The sequence below is a fragment of the Lactuca virosa genome, chromosome 4 (genome assembly GCF_052849685.1).
Source record: "Lactuca virosa cultivar CGN04683 chromosome 4, Lactuca_virosa_CGN04683_v6, whole genome shotgun sequence".
Lineage (NCBI taxonomy): Eukaryota > Viridiplantae > Streptophyta > Magnoliopsida > Asterales > Asteraceae > Lactuca > Lactuca virosa.
Genome location: NC_136429.1, coordinates 262,009,865 through 262,033,956, shown reverse-complemented (window position 1 = coordinate 262,033,956; position 24,092 = coordinate 262,009,865). Strand labels below are relative to the sequence as shown.

Sequence of the window (24,092 nt, the reverse complement as noted above, 5' to 3'; positions counted from 1 at the left end):
CATAGCCTCAGGAACTTCAACCTCCTTAGTCACCTCCTTCCCTATCAACACAAAAATTCCACCTTCCACCTCTAACTCCTCTTCGAACTGAGTAAGGGTTAACAGAGTACCCGAAGGTCTTGCAACAGGCTCCTTTGGCTTACTAGGAACCAAAGTTATCTTCACACCACCAAACATGAAACTATAAGTATTGGATCTCCCGTTATGATCTATATTACGATCATACTCCCAAGGTCTACCCAACAATAAGTGACAAGCATCCATCACAACCACATCACACCAAACATCATCTTTATATGTAGTACCAACAGAAAATGGAACAAGAGCTCGTTTAGATACAGTTACCTCACAACCCTTCTTAAGCCATTGTAGCTTGTAAGGCTTGGATCTATTTTCAGTTTTCAACGCCAACTTTTGAACCGCCTCTTCAGATACCAGGTTATCACAACTTCCTGAATCAATAACGAAGGAACAAACCTTACCCAAAATAGTACATGTTGACTGGAAGATGTTATGTTTGAGCCAGTCATCACCAACAACTTTCGGTGTATAACAAGAGCGTCTCACCACCAAATTCACTCCTACATCTCCAGTTACAACTTCTTCTTTGAATTGAGGCTCGTCATCATACACCGGGGCATCTTCGTAATTTTCACCAACATCATCATTTTGCCAATCTTCGGGCTCAGCAAACAAGTGTAGTTTACCAGCCTTCTTGCACTCTGATTGTCGGTGACCCGTCTCTCCACAATTAAAACACTTTAAGCCACTACTACCAGGCCCCCTAAGGATTGGTCCAACACAGGTACCTGTTGGCCTCTGTTGATTAGGCATAACACGGGGTACTATACCACCCGTCCCAGAACTTCCTCCAACAATGGTAGACAAAGATGAACCGCCCACCCGACGGTTTTGTTTCTCAAAAACCAATGCTCGTTGGTGTGCTTCAGAAATGGATATCGGGTCAAACATATTAACAGAGTCCATGATCTGAACCCGTAAACCTCCAACATATCGAGCCACAAGTTGTTCATCTGTCTCCTGAATATCATTTCGAGTGATTAATTGGTAGAACTCGGTTGTATAATCATCAACCGACTTCGGACCCTGCTTCAGATTCTGTAGGCGTTGGTACATCAATCGTTGAAAATTATGGGGCAGAAAGTTGGACCGCAAACACTTCTTCATCTTCCTCCAAGTCACAACCTTTGATTTTCTGAGTCTATCTCGAGTCAGTTTCAACTGTTGCCACCATGCGGATGCCCTGCCACGTAGCCTGGTAGCGATCAACGGAACTCTCTTGTTTTCAGGAACTTCTTTGAACTCAAACACTTCTTCAACTGTTGCCAACCAGTCGATGAACCCCTCCAGATTTAAACTAACCCCATCAAATTCTGGTATATCAATTCTCAATCCGGCCTCCCAACGCCTATTATCAGCCCCACGATTATGCCTTGTCTGCCTCACCGGGTTCTCATCGGAAGACAAACCGCCACCATCACCAAACAGATTCCCAAACTCTTCATCTTCCACTTGTGACTGAGTTTGAGACCTGTTTCCTCCTCGATTCATCAGTTCGACCATTCGACTAGTCAACAGGTCAACCATTTGATCCATCCACTCCTCCATCCGTGCCATAAAACGTTGTTCTAGTTCCTGTTCATGAACATCACCGGGTGGTCTGTTTCTCCTTGGAGGCATTTTGAACCAGGAATTCGGCTCTGATACCAACTGATGCAGCGAACAAATGACCAAAGATCAAAACTGTTGATTCTAGAAGAATACCCAGGATAATCTTGCCCAAACCACGTTGATTCTATGAATACCGTGGGATTGGCTTCAAAATTCGGTAAACACACATGAAATTTCTTTAAACTGATCAATGACCATCCAGATTACATCAGAAAGACTTAAATTAGAAGAAAAATTTTAAAAGAAACCCTAAAGAGACATGGGCCAAACACAAACCCAAAAACAAAGTCTAAAAATTATGAAAAAAACACAAAAATGTCCATAAGTCCAATTTAGAAAGCGATTTATGGACTCAAAAATGGGAAAGTCCCCTATGGGGACTTTTATAGACGTGCTCCTTGCTTCAAGCTTCGATTTGACTTGTCGTAGGCCCAAAACGGAGATCCGTTGCCAAAGTTATGGCCGTTTCCGTGAAGCCCCTTTAGTCACACGATCGTGGGCCTCTAGGAACGCAAGTGCCCGATCCTCCACACTAGGGCCTGCATCATTATGCCTAATTGTATGAGCCCTTGAATTGCATGCTAGTGTAGATTCCTAATAAGAGTATAGAACGGCTTGTTTGGTTAGATTTTCCGCTTGTGTGAATGTTGCTTGCTTTGTGCTTTGTGGGACTTTAAGTAATGGGAGTTAGCTATTAGATGAATGCATAAAGTCGCATGTGATCAGGGTTGAATAATATCAGAGTGATGGACTCGACCCTATTGCGTAACTCTTCTCTGAGTCTAACCATTGTAGGGGTAAGTCCTTTACTCGAAGGATTAGCCGAGCCTCGTCACATGTGATGGTATTCATGTAGTGGTTAATTGACATCATTAAGAGTCTTTCAGTAGCTGAGGACTGAGTGGGTTCGGGAACCTAGGAAAGCCTAGGAGGAGAGTAGCAGAGAGCAGCAGTAGTAGAGGGGACTTGGTAAAGTCGAAGCAATCTTTGAGGAAAGTACGGATAGATGTGCAAGGTAGTATGGGCCCGTACTACTGAAAGCAGAGAATCCGTACTCGAGTCAAGGAGGGCCGAGATAGAACCAGGAAACTTGTAGTATGTGAGACCTTCTGAGGTTACGTACGACCCTGACAATTATGTGTTCCGTTTCAGAATGGTGATGATTACGCGACACGGAGCAGGAGGATCAGGATCCGGTTCAGGATCAGGTTCGGGTACAGGTTTCGAGCCAGTGGATCAGGGATTACGCGAGTTCATTGTGTTTGAGATCACGAGAGGTATCCTTGAATCGACCCCGGTGATTTTCGGGTCGATCAAGGAAGAGATTATTGAGCTGAAGGAGGATCGCCTCAGAGCGTTCCGGAGTGATATGGCATCCAGCCAGTCAGGATCGCGCACATTGTCCATCAAGGACTTCAGTGGGAGTGGCGCGCTAGACTTCCACGGGGTGAAGGACCCCGTTGTTGCCAGGAGATGGATTGCAGACATTGAGTCTTCACAGTTGACGAGCTTCTTTCCTGAGGGGTCGAAGGTTCGATTTGATGCAGGATGCTTGAGGGACAGAGCTAGAGACTGGTGGGCGTCAGTTGGTGATTCCTTGGGAGCCTCAGCCATTGAGGCTATGACCTGGCCCGACTTTGTGACTAGGTTTAGGGCGGAGTTTGCGCCGGCTGTGGAGCTTCAGCAACTGGCTAGGGAGTTCCTGGACATGAGACAGACGACGGAGTCGGTGGCGGAGATTACCGCCAAGTTCCGGGAGAGGGCCTTATTGGTGCCTCAGTATGCAAGAGATAAGGAGATGTGGAGGATCCGATATCATGACATGTTGAGATCTGATATTCGGGAGCATGTCAGCTTCTCGGCATGCCCGACCCTAGACTCTATGATTGCCAGGTCTCGGGAAAGGGAGATTGATTTGGAGCACATTGCGAAGACGAGGTTGGATCAAATGTATACTTTGGAGGGTCCCGGGAAGAGGCCCAAGACTTCAGATCAGCGATTAGTAGGTCGGCATGGCCGAAGTCAGTGCAGCACGTGCGGGAAACTGCATTAGGGAGTTTGACGTTCCAGGGGTTCAGGCTGCTACAAGTGTGGCAGTGATGGTCACGTCAGCAGGGACTGCCCACAGGGGGCAAGCCCATTATGTTTTCACTGCAATCAGGTGGGCCACAAGAAGGACGATGAGGGGAGGAGCAGGGAGTGCGTCTGCCCTGACAACCTTGAGGGTTACGGATGGGTCAGAGGGTAGGGCCTTGCAGTGACAGATGAGGGAGATCTAGATTACAACAGGGAATGTTGCAGGTATGTATCAATGGCTATTTTCGTTTCTATATGTATTATGATTGTTCTTACCTCGGTCTCAGGTGATAGTATGTATGAGTTATCTCTCTGCTCGTATTCGGATTGTATTTTCGGTATTGTCATATGCCAATTGCATACCGGGAATAATTAGCAGCTAGCGTATGGTCAAATTCCCTTTCTGGTTTGGAAGCATTTAGTGTTATTTTGAGTACGGTCGAGATCGGTTCAGGGGCATTACGTGACGGCCTGAGGTTAGACTTCAGCAGGATAGTTATCGGCCATTGTCAGGATTCGGTGAAGAACAGTCTTTATGCCAGGAGTAGTTCGTGGGAGCGTCAAGAGAAGCAGTCTATCGCTGAAGAAGTTGCTCCGAACATCGGCAAATTAGACCTTAAGGTTGAGAGGGACGTCAGGCTAATCTTATGGATTATCAGTATTGGGGATGATGCAGAAAGTGTTCATCTAGTATTTGGTAATCGTACGGTATTTGGTGTGGGCTAGTGACGCATCGCTAGCAAGATTAAGGCGATGGTAGTTATCACGCCTATTGTGTAAGGGAGGAAGGAATCGAAATCCTCGGATTTTCGCGTGCCGTAAAGACTTAGTCGAAGCTAAGTGGGAGAGAAACAATCATGTTACGGGAGTAGAAGCGGTTTTGAAACTGGGATAAGTTTCGCTCTCCTGTCAGGGAGAAAGACGGCACAGGCAGCTGTATGAATTGAGGATAGTGTGAATTGGAAGTTTGGAAAACTTGCCAATTGTGAGATCGCATTCTCGGGATGTCTAAAAGCAGGTTTCAGAAGAATCGGTTGGGAGTTTTCAGTTAGGACATGAGTACAACTTGGGGTACTAGATTGTGCTTGTATGCTCGATTATGGGTATGTACAGATTAGTAGTCAGTGAAAGACCATGTCCAGTAGTCGAGTCAGTGTGGAAGGTGTTGTAAGACCATGGGTTAGCCGTAGCATCCACTAGCAGCCAGTCGGTATGGAAGGTGTTTTCAGACTACCGGATAGTTGTAGCATTCACCAGTGGTCAGATAGCATGAGAAGTGTGGTGAGACTGCGGGGTGGCCCGTAGCAATGGTTAGCAGATAGTGTAGGAGTGTTGTAAGACTATGGGATTGCCCGTAGCATTCAATAGTTAGCAGATAGAGTAAGGCGTTGTACGACTGCGGTGTGGCCCGGAGCATTCGTATGTTAGTATAGTCAGACTGTGGTGTGGCCCGTAGCATTAGTATAGTTAAACTGTGGTGTGGCCCGTAGCATTAGTATAGTAAGACTGTGGGGTGGCCCGTAGCATTAGACGGCAGATAGTGTAGAAGTGTGGTGAGACTGCGGGGCGACCCGTAGCATTAGTTGGCTGGTAGCGCAGAAGTGTTGTAAGACTATGGGGGTGGCCCGTAGCATTCACTAGTTGGGAGAATGAGTATAATAAGACTACGGGGTGGCCCATGGCATCCACTAGTGGTCAGTTAATATGGAAGCGCAAGACTTCGGGGTGGCCTGTAGCATTCCTCGGTCCCTATTCGATAGTACAAATGTATCAGATGCGTGATTCGCTGGCAAGGTTTTTCAGATAGTTTAAGAAAGGGCGGGGCAGCCGCTCGGATGTGAGTAGGCCACATTATCATTGGATTCGGAAGGCGGTAGGTTATTGGAGACCAAGAGTGATGTAAGACTACAACGTTTTTGGTAGAATTCACCTTTAGTAGTAGATTTGCTGGCAATGAGTAGTCAGACAGTACGATCGGGAGGGTCAGAAGGAATGTTGGAGCCGTGAGTAAGGGTGTGGATCGAGGGGTTTCGATAGCTGAAGTTCTTCGGAGGTCGCTGGAAGTGACTGAGAGATTGTGCTTGGAATTAGTAGCCGGTGGGAGTCCGGTAATCGAAGTGATGTCAGATCAGTTGTCGAGCACGGTAGTATCAGTTCATCCGAATAGTGGTTAAGAGACAGCAAGATGTTTGGATAGAAGGGAGTACTGTGAGGAAGCTTGTGCGCGAATTAGCTCACCAAACGAAGGCACTAAGTCACTTACAGACAGATTGAATAATCTCAGAGTAATGGGTTTGACCCTGTAGTGCAGCTCTCGTATGAGTCTAACCGTTACAGGGATAAATCTGCTACTCGAAGGATTATCTGAGCCCTCTGTCAAGTATCAGTATGCTACAACTATTTATGGACATGGATTTTGTTCTGATGATAGTGTCGAGATAATCGGCACTGGGGAGTGTGCATTAGTGACTTACTCGATGAGGTTTTGGCATGGTAGTTTTGGATTATAGGCGGTCCGTCAGGGAGACAGCACAGCATGGGATTCAGACTTTGGGGACACAGAAATGATTTGCAGAAACTTGAAGTTCTGTTTGGTTTTAGGATGTGGTCTGTGTAAATTGCACGATTCAGCAGTGGTGCCTTTAGGAGATGTTCAGTAGGGTGACAGCCTGAGTTACAGCGAGCGGCCAGTAACTATCCTCGACAGGAAGTCGAAGGATCTGAGGATCAAAAGGGGGTAGAGCTGGTGAAGGTGCAATGGCGGAACCACATGGGCTCAGAATGGACTTGGGAGTCGGGGGACGGGATGAGAGAGCACTACCCAGAGCTTTTCCGGATTCAGAGGCAGACTTGGAGGACGAAGTCTAAAATAAGTGGGGGAGATTTGTAGCACCCGGTTCTTGGTACGTATTCAAATTCAAGAAATATTGGGATTTACTCTAGGACATGGCGAGTTGGAGGCCCAACTCGTCGAGTAGACTCGACATTATGCGAGAGTTTTAGTAACCTACTCGACGAGTCATGGGACCGACTCGACGAGTAGAAGTTGTCTGGACAAAACCCTAATGTTCAGGGTTTGCACCCTATTTAAACAACTTTTCTTGCCTCAACCCAGCCTCCATCGTTCCTCCCAACCCAGATAAACCCTAACTCTAAACCCTAAGCCATTATTGAGTGTTCTTGAGATTCTTGGTGCCTTTTGTGTGTATTAGAAGTTAAAGAAGAAGAAGGAGGCTTGGAAGTTCAAGTGGAAGTTAGTAGATCCAGAGGTTGTGCCCCAATTCCAGCTCACTTAAGGTATAAAGCTGAAAACTTGACTATTCTTTGCTTAGATCTTGATTTGGGGCTATTTTCTACCTTTTCCTAAGCCTTAGGGAAGCTATAGTCGGAATTGTGTGCATAAGTGGGTTTGTGCTTCAGATCTGGAACCATTGAGGGTTCCCATGGCATAAAGGTGCCAACTTTATGGCCCATGGAAGACCCATGCTTCATGTATATACCTCTTTTATGGCTTTTTGAGCCAAAAACCCCATGCATGGACGTCAAGATTGGAACTTTATGTATGAAATGGACCCTAGGAGGTCAGATCTATGGTTTTGATGCACTGAGACCCATTGTAATCGATTGTATAGTTATGGACAAAGAGGGACTCGGCGAGTCACTTGGGTGACTCGGCGAGTCGGGACGCTTTTTCCCCCAAAACGTCTTCTGGAAATAGTTTAGATTGAGTGGAAGGAACACTCAGCCTGCTAGGGGTTTTTCTTGGACCTGGAAATCATAGGACTCAGCGAGTGTATGAACAGACTCGACGAGTCCAAGGAAATCTCCCAACTCATGAAGATGGACTCGACGAGTTGTTCATACAACTCGGCGACTCATAGACTGAGAACGTTCATATGAGGGAGATGAACTCGACGAGTTCAAGAATGAACTCGGCGAGTCGGTTGAAAATGGTCCCGATGTTATGGGTGAAGAAGGACCCTTCGAGTGGTTGCTAGACTCGGCAGGTAGAATCGGGGTTTTAACATTTAATGGAAAAGGGGACTCGACGAGTTGGCGGGCCAACTCAGCGAGTCGAGTCAACTGGATGTTGACTTTGACCAGGGTTTGACCTTGATTATTGTCTTGGACTTGGGTTGACTCTTGTAAGAGGGTTTTGATTGTGAATTAGTAATCGAGAAGGGTTGTGTAACATCCCAAGCTCAGGGATATAAGTTCAGGGTGCTATGTGTAAATAAAGGAGTAGACTCGACGAGTAGGTGTCTTAACTCGTCGAGTCGGAGCGGGTTTTGGTCACGTGTTAAGTGACCAACTCGCCGAGTCGGCGGCTGGACTCGACGAGTTGGTGCTGGGAAGAGAAAACCCTAATTTTAAGGTTTGCACCCTATTTAAAGGACCTTAATTCCTCACCTCAGCCTCCTTATCACCCATTGACGTCCACAGGCAGCCCTAACCGATCCAAACCCCCATTTTGAGTGTGTGAAGGAGGGAAAGTGTGTTTTGAAGCAATTGCAAGAAGAAGGCTTGGAGTTTAAGAAGATTTGTTCATAGAGGAGCTGGTGGATTCGATCTCTCTGCTCAGTGGCATCAATCTGAATGTAACAAGTTGTTACCTTGACATTGTTCTTTCTAGATCTCTTCATGTTGAATATTAGGGCTTTTATAGCATGGGTGATATTCATTTTCGGTTATGGGCTAAGATCTGAAGTTGCAACTTCAGATCTGAGCTTATCTTGGACTTTAGAGCCATAAAGTCTCCAGCTTTGGCAAGCATGAACCCTTCCTTTGAGTTAAACTCCATTTCAAGTTTAGTTTTGGCATTATGAGTCATTAAAGTCTTGCATGCACGTAAAGTTTGCAACTTTACGTGATAAACGTGCATTGGGAAGCTGTATCTACAATTTGGAGCCTTAGCATGGATTAAAATCGTCTGTATGAAGAAATGACGGAAGAGACTCAACGAGTTGTATGAACGACTCGGCGAGTCCAATGAAGATTGTCGTAGACTCGGCGAGTTGTATGAAAGACTCGGCGAGTCTGATGAAGGTTTTCGTGGGCTCGGCGAGTTAGTCGAGTGACTCGGTGAGTCAGCGAGGGTTTTCCCAACCTTTGCACATGTTTAGACGCGGCGAGTTATAAAGGGAAAACTCGGCGAGTTGGTGAAGGAGTTTTGGCCACTGAGCCTAGGAACTCGACGAGTCACACGAGTGACTCGGCTGGTTGGCAAGTAATGCAAGGAACTCGGCGAGTAGCTAAGGGTACTCGACGAGTTAAGGTCAACATGGACTGTTGACCTTGACAGTTGACTTTGGCTTTGACCAAGGGTTGATCAGTTGACTTCTGAGGGTATTTTGATCAATTGGATATTTATAGCAATGGACATTGGTGAATATAGGTGTCGGAGTAGGAGCTACATTTAGAGGAGCTTGACACTACCTTCCGAGCTACTTGCGAGGTGAGTTATCCTCACTATACTCAAGGGTCTAAGGCACCAAGGTCGGCCCTTTGATTTGTTATTTGGGATAGTTACTATTGTGATATGATAGCTTGGTATCCTGGTAGATAGGATGGTTGCATGCTAGTGCGATCGGTTGGATTAGTATCCTGGTAGATCAGATGTGGTTATGTTTAGTGACCTATAGTTAGGTCTGGCTGTCTGTATGCTGGTAGGAGCTTACCTGTTATATGTGCACATGCTTGTTATGGTAGTTGAGGGTATTCCATCCTTAGGATGATAGGGCCCTAGTATGTTGTCTAGTAGACTGTTATATGATTATCTGATATAGGTGCACATGTTTGATTGGTTATGTGGGCAATCTATGTCACTCCTCCAAACCTGAACGGCGGAAACGTTCGGGGGCGGAGGAGGTCATATTCAATATCATAACAATTGAATAGTAAAGAAAGTACACACCACCATAACATATATATTTGAAAAGTTTACATGATTGAAAGTGTTACATGTTTAAATATCAAATACAATATGGTGATCCAAGATATGTTACTAACGCCAGCGCGTTAGTCTTCAAAAGTAGTTGCTACCTGGCTTAGCGATTTCCTAAGAATACAAGTTATTTCAAAGAAAAAGTGTCAACAGTTAAGTTGGTGAGTTCATAAGTATATATTTGTATAAATGTATGCCATTCGAAAGCTTCGTGTTTGTTTTCCAGAAAATCCGATATTTTCTCATAAAAGGAGTTATGAATCTTTGTTTGTATAATATAAATGTATTGAATCAGGAAAAACCTATATTTTCCTAATAGTGGAGAGTAGTCTCAAATGTCCAAGACTATGATTTTGTAAGTAAATATGTCATACTTAAAATAATGATGCATAGTTTTATTAGTAAACAAAACTATAAGAAGTTTGTAATTTCGCGTAAAGATAATTGTAATATTACTTTTCCCGCAAAAACATAAATACCATAATAAGTGTCTATCTTGTGAGTTTTCATAACCGTACTATGATGGATTTGCCTGCGGTGACGTTCTTCAGGCGTCGAAGCGATATGATATTTTTCACCCCGCGGACTGTAGCTAACAGTCAGGGAGCGGGATCATCAGTCCCGTATAGATCTATACGCACGTATTACGTTCTCACAACAGAGACTCTGGTTATAAAACAGGGCTTTCTGGCGGTACCTTGACAGGTATGGTGAAGACGATTGACTCACATATTCTCAATTAAGTCACATATTTTGAAATATATATGAATGATTTCTGAAAAGATTACCCTTTCTACAGTGTTAACAAAGGCATAATAATGAGTTGCATTTTCTTGTATAAACATGATGTTGTAGTTAAAATGGTTACCCTTGGTATGATGTAGCATGCAGAAATATAAATGAAACATATTTCTATATATAAAACATATTGTATCCCATGAGGGTAAAGTTTGTGATGTGTGATGTTTTATATGTTAACAACTCCATATAATAGTTAAAACAATAGTAAGATAAGTATAACAAAAGATTGATGTTTTTCACCCGAGTTTAACCGTGTGTTTACTTGTATTCTCCCCCCTTAAAAGCATTTAAAAAAGGTATTTAAAAACATAGTGATAGGGGTATGAACTCACTTGGTAGCTTGAAGAAGGTGAGACAAAAATCGATCAGAACTTCGACTGGAGAAAGCTGATTTCTCGGAATTCTCGGGAATCTCGGGAGCGTAAAACTTCCTTCAGAACTTGGATATGAAAACCGAGGCTTCGGGATGGTTTCGAGGGGTTAAACGCAGAGCAAAAGCACGGGAATGAGAAGAATTGAGCAAAAGAACTCGACAGCCTCGCATGCCCTTTTATATGGGCTGAACCTCGCACGTACGCTGGGCGTCCGAAGCTCTACCCGGGGCGTAGTTCGGATCGAACCTCCAGGTGTCGAGCTCCGGATGGTGCAACGTGATCGCTTCTGGGCCGAGGAAAGCAGTTGTACGCTGCGCGTAGCTATCTCGTACGCAAGGCGTACCTCGGTGTCGACATGTACGCGGGGCGTACTCCTCAGTACGCTGGGCGTACCCTTCGGATCAGATCGGACTCGTCAGCACTTCGGATATTATCCGAATAAATAATTAAATTTATATATTTTAATTATTTAAAAACTTCATAAAATCATAAGTCTTGCATACGATCTCCGTTTTTGGCGTTCTTTGTATCCACACGTAGGTGATACCATGCTCTACAACTTCCGCTTAGACTCCGTCGGCTAATTTTGATTATATTTTTAATATTATATTTTTAACAGGCCGGGACTGGAAAAGTCCGTTAAAAATCCATAACTTCTTCATCCGACGTCCGTTTTTGTCTGTCTTTTTACCGTTGTATTACTATTGATGAGATCTTTGATTCTCGTTAAGGTTGCGTTGGCTAAAAGTCGTCCGATCTCTATTTCGAGTTTTTAGCTGTCTCTTGCTATGTCTGAAACTTCGAAAAATCATAACTTCCTCATACGAAGTCAGATTTGGACGTTCGCTTTATGTATGCTTACGGTTTAGTGATATCTACAACTTTCATTTAGATACTTAAGGCTAAAAAGTATTTTATTGAAATTTCGTGTTTTACGCTTAATAGTGTTTTGCCGGATTTTGTTGCGGATTTTCGATTGGTCATAACGTCTTCGTTATAACTCGAATTTTTGTGTTATTTATATTTTTGAAAACCTTGATACGATATCTACCACTTAGTACATTCACATTAATATTTTTGAACATTTCATTTTTGACGTTATTCATATTATATTAAGATAGGTTACCAAACTTGACTTTGGATCGTTACATTGATTCGAAATATCGGGTTGTTACATCATCCCCCCGTTAGAGGGAATTTCGTCCCGAAATTATTTACAAGGTAAGTGTCTATGGACTAGGGAAGAGATGCGGGTACTTTTGTTGCATCTGATCTTCTCGCTCCCAAGTGAATTCGGGTGCCCGCTTAGCATTTCAACGAACCTTCACTATTGGTATGCGACTCTGCTTTGTTCGTTTGATTTCCCTATCCATGATCTCGACGGGTTCTTCCACATAGTTAAGATTTTCGTTCTGTTCGATTTCCTTGAGTGGAATCACGAGAGTTTCGTCGGACAGACACTTCTTCAGGTTAGATATATGAAACACCGGATGTACTTTGCTAAGTTCGATTGGAAGCTGAAGTCTATACGCTACTGGACCAATCCTTGCAGTAATTTCGAAGGGTCCAATGTACCTTGGGTTTAGTTTTCCGCACTTCCCGAAGCGTATCATGCCCTTCCATGGTGAGACCTTTAGAAGAACGCGGTTACCAACCTAAAATTCCAAGGGTTTTCGTCTTTTGTCGGCATAGCTCTTTTGTCTAGCTCTTGAGGCTTTCAGTCGCTCTCGAATTTGAACGATCTTTTCAGTCGTTTCCCTTATGATTTCCGGACCAGTGAGAGTGCTATCAGGGACTAGACCTTTTGCCAACTGCGTGTCGCCCACTTCCGCCCAGCATAGAGGTGATCTGCACTTGCGGCCATAAAGGGCTTCGAATGGAGCAGTCTTGATGCTAGTGTGATAACTGTTGTTATAAGAGAACTCAACCAATGGAAAGTGTCTGTCCCATGCTTTACCGAAGTCGATTACACAGGCTCGCAACATGTCTTCTAGGGTTTGGATCGTTCTCTCACTCTGCACGTCAGTTTGTGGGTGATAGGCTGTACTCATATCTAGCTTATTACCTAAGGCCTTCTGTAGCGTTTGGCAGAACCTTGAAGTGAACCTACTGTATCTATCCGAGATGATAGATATCGGTACACCATGAAGTCGCACGATCTCTCGGATGTAGGTTCTTGTTAGTCTCTCCATCTTATCGGTCTCTTTGATTGGCAAGAAGTGGGAAGATTTGGTTAACCTGTCGACGATCACCCAAATGGTATCGTGACCACCCTGCGTCTTGGGTAGTTTGGTTATGAAATCCATGGAAATCTGCTCCCACTTCTACTCAGGTATTCCGGGCTGATGGAGTAGACCTGAGGGCTTCTGATGTTCTACCTTGACTTTGGCACAAGTCAAGCACTTGCCCACATAGGTAGCAATTTCTGCTTTCATGTTTGGCCACCAGTAGAGTTGTTTGAGATCCAGATACATCTTATATGAACCTGGGTGCACGGAGTATCGGGTCTTGTGTGCTTCGTTCATAACTATCTCTCTGAATCCACCGAACTTCGGTGTCCAGATTCGGTTCATGAGGTAACGAACTCCATCACTCTTGATCTCAAAATTCTTGTCCATCCCTCTAAGTGCTTCACCTGTCAGGTTTTCGGGTTTCAAGGCTTCCAGCTGAGCTTCCTTGATTTGCGTTGACAGGTGTGAATGGATCGTCATGGTTAGTGACTTCACTCTTCGACCAGAGCACTCCTTACGACTAAGGGCATCTGCCACCACATTGGCTTTTCCCGGATGATAACGAATCTCACATTCGTAGTCGTTGAGTAGCTCAACCCAACGTCTTTGCTTCATATTGAGCTCTTTCTGATCGAATATATGTTGAAGGCTCTTGTGGTCTGTGAAGATGGTGCACTTTGTACCGTATAGGTAGTGCCTCCAGATTTTTAGGGCGAACACCACTTCTCCAAGTTCTAATTCGTGAGTGTTGTAGTTGACTTCATGCGTTTTTAGTTGTCGTGAGGCGTACGCAATAACCTTTCCTCGCTGCATTAGTACACAACCCAGCCCTTGATTGGATGCATCGGGGTATACTACAAAGTCTTATGTCCCCTCTGGAAGAGACAAAATGGGTGCACTGCACAGGGCTTGCTTCAAGGTTTGGAATGCAGTATCTTGCTTTTCCCCCCAGTTGTAGGTTACACCCTTCTGAATCAGGGAGGTAAGAGGTTTTGCAATGCTGGAGAAGTTCTTTATGAACTTGCGATAATAGCCAGCAAGGCCAAGAAATTGGTGAATTTCGGTTGGCGTTGTTGGCGCAGACCAATTCTGGATAGCCTTGATCTTGGAAGGGCCCACGCGGATTCCCTCTTCGCTGACCACGTGACCTAGGAAGTCCACCTTCCTAATCCAAAACTCGCATTTTGAGAATTTCGCGTAAAGCTTCTCAGTTTTCAGCGTCTCTAAGACTTGTCTCAGGTGCTGACCATGTTCCTCTTCACTTTTTGAATAGATGAGTATGTCATCTATGAATACTATCACAAATTTGTCCAGGAACGAACTGTTGGGTTTTGAGCATTCTAACACTCCTATGGTGTACATGCAACCCTATAAACCTTGGATCTATGTTTTCTCTATTATACATGCAAATATTAAATATTCCAAGGTTTCATCCTAACTAGCATATTATGAAGCACCTATACTACAAAGTTCTAGTTAGATGACATACCTTTTGATGTAGCTTGATGTCTTCAAGCTTTAAGAGCTTAGCCCCAATAGTATGGAAGCCTCAAATGGAATCACAAATCACCAAAACACCTTGGAAGAACTTGAGAGAATATGTATGCACACTAAACTCGACCCACTCTTATTTTCACACACTTGTACCAATTTTGTGAGCCAATGACCCCTTTATATATTATGGAGGATTAGGGTTACATCCATGTAAACCCTAATACCCATGACCTTTCATTTACATAGGATCAATGGGTTAAAAGCTACATAGACCATCCATGAAAGCTTAGCCCAACCTAAATGAACTTGGCCCATTCCATATATATAAGAGTCCATATTTAATTAGTTCTTTTTGATCACTTAATTAATTCTAAATTAATTCTTGATCAATACTAATTAAATAATATGATTCCATATTAATATATTAGAACTTATAATATATTAATATAAATCATAAATATACTATTCTCAAAAGACTATCCATATAAATCGTGGCGGTGAAGTGCAACCCAAATGGACCATGCCGGGTCGGGTCAAGTACATACCAAATATAGTTATGGACTTAGACATTAATCCAACAGTCTCCCACTTGGATAAGTCTAAAACTATTATTGAGTATGACTTCAAAACCTAACTGGCAATCGTAGCTCTTAAAGCCGCTGTCGAACTCTGACCTTGTCAATGACTTGTCCATTAGATAAGGGATCATATATTCCTCCATTCTAGATATCATATGGACTGAGACATGGATTATAATCATTCTCTCTGTCCATTTGTTGTTTCCCGATTTTCGATTTATGATGACTGACTGATTGAACAAATCAAATCAGTCCTGGCTTGGCCAAGCACTCACATGTGTCATCGCTAAATCATCGAGGGGCCCACAGATATCGCTTTTATCCCGAAGGTAAAAGGAATGGATAAACTTCGACTCATATGGCTTGTTCTACTACTTGTTGAATCATACACAAAGGCAGGTTTTATAACATCGAGTTACCAAATGCGTTTTCGTGCAATCAATGTATAACCAACTCATAGTAACAACTCATATCTCTAGGTTTGAAGAATATAAGATATTATCGTCTCATGATCACTCGTGATAAAATCCATGAAGTGATTCAAATGAGCGTGGGTTGAATCCAATACTCAGAACTTATGAGCACTCATGAGTGTTGTAGCACCACTTTGTCCACCAACTTGGACCTCTACAAACCAACCCATGACAGTCTTGATTCATATCTACCTCCAACATATGACCGACTGTGGATGGTTTGAATAACTTAATCATTCAGGAAGAGCGACTTAGTTATTCTGGAAGTCAAAACATGCAAAGTGAAACACAAGAATAAATGAATCAAATATGGTATCAAACCCTATGAATATAAATAAACACTTTTATTTATCACCATACCGATTACTCATTATTCATTGTTTCGGTTTTATCAACTTTATACTTGAATTAAAAACACTAGTTGTCCCATGCACCAAGCATGTATACTATGTTTTTCCTAAACAATAGCTTTGCCATACACCAAGTATGAACGCTATGTTTGTCTATGATCCTTTTCTTTGTGAACTAGATCAATTGAACATAATTTCAATGATTCTCTTTTCACACTCCCAAATCCTTGTCTTAAATGTAAGAATTCCAAATTCCTATCATTCATCGAAATCTGTTTAGATTTTAAACTTATATGCAATGTTCCTCTTGTAATGATTATGCACAAAGCCACAAAGGCTTGGCAACAATCATTACAGAGTATCCCAATGGAGATCAATTCCATGGAAACGATGTCTCAAACTCAATGCGCATTGATTTGAACATGCTTCTTGCATTAAGTTTCTTTAACCTTACACGGATTGCTTCCACCTATGAAGACAACTCAATATTCACATTTTGACTACCGCTTCTGAACAAGAGTTGCCTCTTTTCAGACTATGTCAATATGGTCCTTCCAATATTAAACAATATACTTCCAACTGTCCTTGAGCAACCAATCTTTGGTAAACCTTAGATTGTCCTCGACAATTGCTTAATCACTTTAGTCATATCTAATTCTAGACATTGTTCCCCTTAATTCCCCAAGGCATTTGGAAAATTAAGAAAGGGTAAATATAATAGCACATGTAATCGATCTTGTACCCAAAGTAAATGGGACACGATTCATGATGTTTCACATAAAGACATGATTCTAGTCTTTTGCCATAATAATTTTTTGTTTGCCATATTCTCAAAATTTGACTATGAACAGGGATGCCGTAATCATAATCGAATTTTGAGAACGCAATATATAGAATTTCCTTAAGTTGAACCAATCCAACATGAAATTCATATATATATATATATATATATATATATATATATATATATATATATATTCTTGACTAAAGATGATTAAAATCTCAATCTAAGCTTAAAATCTCACTCTAAGCCTTTTAGAATTGACATGAAGTATAATATCCTCTCCCTTAATTATAGCAAAACAACTTTTTCAACCCCTGCAACCTCACGAATTGAAACTTTTGTTTTCTATAATTAACATTGCTAACTTGCAATACTTATCATAATTATCATGCTCCCACTAACATGATGATTATTAGCATAACACTCATGATCCCACTAGCTTTGACATGTATCCAGAAAACAGCTGGACTTCTAGAAGTCAATACTTTATTGACATTCTTACCAAAGTTCAGATTTCTGATACTAGATTGCTTTGATAAGACTTTATCAAAATCATACACCTTATCTTAGATAGATCACAGGTGTGTCTAAACAATTTCACAACTATGAAAAGGGATGTCATAATCATAGTCTCAATTGGTTAGACCTTTTGCCATTTCTCATAAATCAATGTTAGTGTGCCGGTTAACCACGCAGGCTCCACTAACGACTTTGAGAACTGCAAATATCACAATTGCTATCTACTTAAAATCTACTTAGTGAAAGAATTTCCTCACCATCATTTTCATGAATCGGAGAGAAACCTTATGACACTTAGATTTTATGGTGTATGCGTTCTTATCCATGTGAATTTGTCAAACCATAATCACAAGACTAGGTTAGTGACAAATCCTAACTCATATGGATTGAACTTGTGCAATCTTAACCTCTTGCCACCTGGCAGCACAAGGGCCCGCCATTGCTTCCAAGTAGTTATGCAAACAATTGAGAACATGTAGAACTCAAATATATATAGCCAACTTAACTGGAATGGGCACAGAAATGTCAACACGATAGGTTATAAACCTCTAGTTGTTTGCTAGTGATGAAATACATGTTTTATTCTTGATTACTTCTTGAAACCCTTTCAGGATCTTTTAGACTCCTACTGTCTCCTTGAGCTATAAGACTTTCTTGCCAAATATTCAAGAGATAGTGTGGATTCTAATCAAGACAAACACTTAACACAATTGGCCTAAGTTGGTCTCTGTTTTATCCAAAACATCACAACTTACCAAATTCAAATGTACAAGAGTAGAAAACCTTTTACTCTTACATTTCACTAGTGTTAATAAACCTTCTTTAAGATGTGTCACTCAAGTTACATTTGTGGTGGGCTTGATCAGTGCACAAGAATGTGTACTCGATCCCTTAGTCCTTTACTTGACTCACACATCCATGTGAACAAGTAATTAGTCTTAATTTTCCAATGCTTGAAAGTTCTCATTCATCATACTATTCGACTTGCATGATTCCAAGTTTCTATCCAACTGAAACTTGAGTGATGAGAATCTTTCATTATTTGGAAAAATTAGACACTACCACAAATGAAAGAATCAAATTCATATTTCCACTCTTGCTATTAATGGAATCATATAAGCAACAATTTTTTTCCTTTTCACAAATGCCATTGTAAGGATATTTTAAAATAAATAAAATCAAAATATTTTTTCTTTTATTTTAAAAAGTTTGCGAAAAAACTATCCTTACAGTGCAAAAGCACATGAAAAACTTTGTTGTTATCTATTCCTAAGCAATATATCATAACTCCTAAGCAACAGCTCAACATTCTGATCATAGAACCATGCGATCGAGATCCATCTTCACGATCAGAATCAGCATATACTTCCTTTAAGTTTCTTCACTTTTCTTTGATTCTTAAAATATCAACATGTGACCCAGTCACATCATGTAACAAGAATCTCAGAATAGAAACTTAACAGAGTTAGATAGTGGACTTTAACTGAAGTAGAGTCAATCTTCTTGACTTGATCAACCTTATGATCTTTCAAGTAAATAGGCTGCTTCGCAATCAATGCCCCTTCCTTTGGCAAGAGAAACATAGGTACTCTATGGGAATGGTACATGGGACTATCGCAGACTTAGCCTTTCTCTTTACCATTTGGTCAACCTAGTTGACTATGGTCAATCCCTTTCCTTGGGAAGAGAAGGCTTTTCTAGATATCTAATGTTACCATTGTCAATGTCCATGGTAGTTTGGGAAGTTGATCTACTAATCAAATTTGCTCTCCCAGTGCTCCAAATTATTGCTGATTCAGCAGCACCAAGCAAATAGATAAGATCATTAAGGGTCATGTCATAGTCTGTTTCATAGTAGTCCCAAAGGAATTCACTATGTGACTTAGAAAGTGATTGAACCACCAACTTTCTCAAGAGTTTGACACCCAACTCTCCCGGCTTGTCAATATGTGACTTCATCTCCAAGATGCGATCACACATAGACCTTGCTTGCCAATAGGGCTTGAGTGACCTTGAAGTTGTGGGTTAGGGATAATAATTGGAGGAGGTGGAGGAAGTGAAGTTCCAAGAGATTTGGGAGGATCATAGATGTCTGAACCATACATATTTTTGGGAGATATTCAAGATAGTTGATCTAAAGTCCTTAATATAACACCCAATATGAAATATTAAGGCTAGGACCCAGCAAACTATTTTATAACTTGGAAGAGGGATGCCGTAATCCAAGCTATAAAATATTTGAAGGTAGGTGAATGACGATTCACCAATTTCCACCAAGATAAACGAAATGTATTATTAGGTTTTAATTGGTTTTGAAACTCCTAGATTCTTTTGAGATTCATTGAACTTTTCAAAGGCATGTTTCAATCTCGAGTGTGCCCTTCAGGTTTTATGTCTGGGATGCCGAGGATCACAAAACAAGGTGTGAATAACCATGCAAATATACTTGGTACCCTTAATATTTACCCCTCAATCGATGTGTCGGTTAACCACACACGCTCCACCAATACTATGATAAACATTAAGTTACCCTTTGCGTACCTTGTTAAATCAAGCTAGTGTGCCGGTTAACCACACACGCTCCACTAACTGACTTAAGCAAAGTGCAAAGTGTAATTTCATGGGTTAGCACCAAATTCACATTTTCCTAAGTAACTAAGATTGGGTATTACTAAGAGTTTAGTTACTTAGTATTTATCATTAATACTTTTAATGAAGAGAGAATTATAGTCCTTGTCCTACCCGTTCGGCTAACGACCCTCCATCGGTCAAGGAAGCGATGGGTAAGAGTAGACACCCATTAAACTGTCATTTTGTAGGCAGTAAGCTTATACCCCCTTATAGACCGGCTTCGTGAATGAGGCCTACTATTGGTAAGACGACTTGCTCTTATACATATAATATATTAAACTTTTAATATTATAATAGTATAAGGGTGTATTTTAGACATTTAAAATACTTGGTGGTTTAATCTGTTAGTTAAACTAAACTTTTAATTTAATTAAACTCAAATCATATCTTTATTTATGGATTTAATAATACTCTTTTAATTAAACGCTTTAATTAACTATTAATAAAGTCCATAAGAGTTAATTTGAATTATTCAATAAAACATCATAATTCCAATTATTAAATTCAAAATTAAAACCATTTAATTAATGGTTTAAGTTATGAACCCAAGAGTTTTAGAATTCAATTCTTTGTTTTCATAAAAAGCTTTTTCCAAATTCCAAAACTCGAGGGCAAGTTTTGTAACTCTTGAAAACCTTTGGATTCCATAACTTATGGAGTCAAATACTTGTTTTATGATGAAACTTTTCATGTTCCATAACTTAAGAACAAGTTATGGAATTCTTTAAAACATTAACTCCAAATTTTGTAACTCCATAAAAACTTTAAATAAATTTTTGTAAAAAAAAACCTTTCATATCCATAACTTATGGAGGTTTCAAAACACTTAAGATCACAACTTTAAAAAAAAACTTTAGAGCTCCAAAATTTTATGACAAAATTTGTAACTCCTTAAAACATTTAGATCAAACTTTTAAAACTAATAAAATAATCATATCATTTTATCTTTTACTAAATTTGACCTAATTCAACTCATATAGCAAATGATTCAAATTTTACAAATAATTAGTTTTTCACACAAGTAATTATCTTAAAATTTGACAAACGTCATGTTTTTTTTTCCTTTTTTTTCAACTTGAAAATAAAACATTTGCATCAATATAACAGAAAACAACCTGGCTTTGATACCACTGTTAGGTTTTAAGCATTCTAACACTCCTATGGTGTACATGCAACCCTATAAACCTTGGATCTATGTTTTCTCTATTATACATGCAAATATTAAATATTCCAAGGTTTCATCCTAACTAGCATATTATGAAGCACCTATACTACAAAGTTCTAGTTAGATGACATACCTTTTGATGTAGCTTGATGTCTTCAAGCTTTAAGAGCTTAGCCCCAATAGTGTGGAAGCCTCAAATGGAATCACAAATCACCAAAACACCTTGGAAGAACTTGAGAGAATATGTATGCACACTAAAATCGGCCCACTCTTATTTTCACACACTTGTACCAATTTTGTGAGCCAAGGACCCCTTTATATATTATGGAGGATTAGGGTTACATCCATGTAAACCCTAATACCCATGACCTTTCATTTACATAGGATCCATGGGTTAAAAGCTCCATGGACCATCCATGAAAGCTTAGCCCAACCTAAATGAACTTGGCCCATTCCATATATATAAGAGTCCATATTTAATTAGTTCTTTTTGATCACTTAATTAATTCTAAATTAATTCTTGATCAATATTAATTAAATAATATGATTCCATATTAATATATTAGAACTTATAATATATTAATATAAATCATAAATATATTATTCTCAAAAGACTATCCATATAAATTGTGTCGGTGAAGTGCAACCCAAATGGACCATGCCGGGTCGGGTCAAGTACATACCAAATATAGTTATGGACTTAGACATTAATCCAACACGAACGACATACCCGATTCATTAAGTCCATGAACACGGCGGGTGCATTGGTTAGTCCGAACGGCATCACTACGAATTCGTAGTGACCGTATCTAATTCGGAAGGCCGTCTTAGGAATATCGCTCTCTAGGACTCTCAGCTGGTGATATCCCGATCTCAGATCCATCTTGGAAAAGTAGTTTGCTCCTTGGAGTTGATCGAACAAATCGTCTATTTATGGTAGGGGGTACCGGTTCTTAATGGTAAGTTTGTTGAGTTCTCGGTAGTCGATGCACATTCTGAACGATCCGTCTTTCTTTTTAACGAAAAGCACTGGTGCTCCCCAAGGTGAGAAGCTTGGTCGGATGAATCCTTTGCTGAGTAGTTCATTCAGTTGACTGGATAGTTCTTACATCTCTGCTGGGGCTAAGCGATACGGCGCTTTGGCCACAGGGGTGGCTCCAGGAATTAAGTCGATTCTGAATTCGACTTGTCTTGCAGGCGGTACTCCTGGAAGATCCTCAGGAAAGACATCAGGAAAGTCACAGACGTCAGGAACGCCCTTGATGTCTTCTACTCCTTGTTTCACATCCACAACATGTGCCAAGAACGCGTGGCATTCCTTGCGTAGATATTTTTGAGCCTTGATGCAAGAGATGATACGAAGAGGGGTGCTAGGTTTGTCGCCATAAATAACAAGGGCTTCGCCATTTGGCAAATTAAGGCGAAAGGCCTTATCGTAACATAAAATGTCCGCACGATGAGAACTTAGCCAATCCATGCCTATGATAACGTCGAAACTTTTTATCGAGATTGGCATGAGGTCGATTGGAAAGGATTTATTGTTTAGTGAGAGGGTACAATTTAGGTATATTTCCTTAGCACCTTCTATTTTCCCGTTAGCCATTTCTACTATAAAAGTTTCACTTAATTATTGAGGGATTTGTTTGAGTAGATTTTTAAAACTATGGCTCACGAAACTCCTCTCCGCTCCACTATCAAATAACATGTATGCATATGAGTTATCGAGGAGAAACGTACCCGTAACAACAATGGTGTCTGCAACGGCTTCCTCCTGGCCCATTGCGAATACTCAGCCACTTCCCCCAGCATTCCTGTTGTTTGCCTTCGGGCAGTCCCTTCGGAAGTGCCCGGTTGCTCCGCACTCGTAGCAGGTACGACCTACTCCGACATTTGCAGTTGGAGCGGCTGGTTGGGCTCGTTCTTTGCAGAAGCGGATGGTGTGTCCCTTCCTGTTGCACCTAGTGCAATGCATTTCACGGCAGGGTCTGTGGTGATGGAAGTTGCATTTATTGCACTTCGGTAGGTTGCCGACGTATGGCTTTGTTGGTGCTGGGGCGGTCGGGACAGTAACAGCGTGAGCAACCACCATTTGTTGTTTCTTAGGGTTTTCCTGCGTGGTTTGCCCCTTTCTCTTGTTCCAGGGTTTCCTTCGGTCCTCTACCTCATTCGGTGGGTCAACAGCAATTGTGATGGTACCCTGTTTAACCTCGTGATCGATTAATCGTTGTGCCAGGCGCTTCGTGATGTTGAATGTGACTGGGTTGGAAGCCAAAACATGCCCTTGAATCTGGGCGACATCCCCCAAATGTATCTTTCCACTTTCTTTGGTTCTGGGTTGACCATGCCCGGGCACAGGGCTGACAAATCGCTAAACATGGCAGTGTAGGCGGCTAGGTCAGAACCAACCATTTTCAGGTTCCATAACTCCTGCTCTAGTTTTTGAATTTCGCCCCTCGGACAGTATTCTTCTAACAGTAGGACTTTCAATTCTTCCCAGCTCATGGCGTTGGCAACTGGAAGAGATACGGATTTCACATGACCCTTCCACCATGTGAGGGCTCGGTCCGTGAAGGTACAAGCAGCAAACTTGACCTTGCTTGTTTCTTGGCATGCACAGATCTCAAAGACCGTTTCGGTCTTTTCGAACCATTGCATAAGTGCAATGACCCCTCTAGTGTCGTTGAACATTTTCGGCTTTGCGTTCGAGAATTCTTTGTAGGTGCATTCCCTAACATGACCATGACCAGTGTCATGGTTATGATGATTTGTACTGCTTCCGGCCCCTCCAGCTCCGTTAGAGTTTATTTGGGATAGTGCAGCTGCTACTGCTGCGGCGATAGCAGCCTGTACCATAGCGGGATCGAAAGTTGGAGGTGGCATCGGTGTCGCATTTCGGCGAGCTAACCTACGAGGAGGCATTTAGCTGCCAAAGAGATAATAATGAAGACAATAAGTCTTTGATTATTGAGAGTCGTGTGAT

The 24,092-nt window shown here is 41.5% G+C and overlaps 1 protein-coding gene across 1 annotated transcript in view; it reads right to left on the bottom strand.

Moving 5' to 3' along the window:
- LOC145105855 (uncharacterized) overlaps positions 1–1,701 on the bottom strand; it is a 30,840-nt gene extending 29,139 nt beyond the window's left edge. Inside the window, exon 1 of the mRNA XM_079042937.1 lies at positions 1–1,701. Coding sequence (XP_078899063.1) covers positions 1–1,701 — 1,701 coding nt within the window.
- Positions 1,702–24,092: the final 22,391 nt, after the last annotated feature.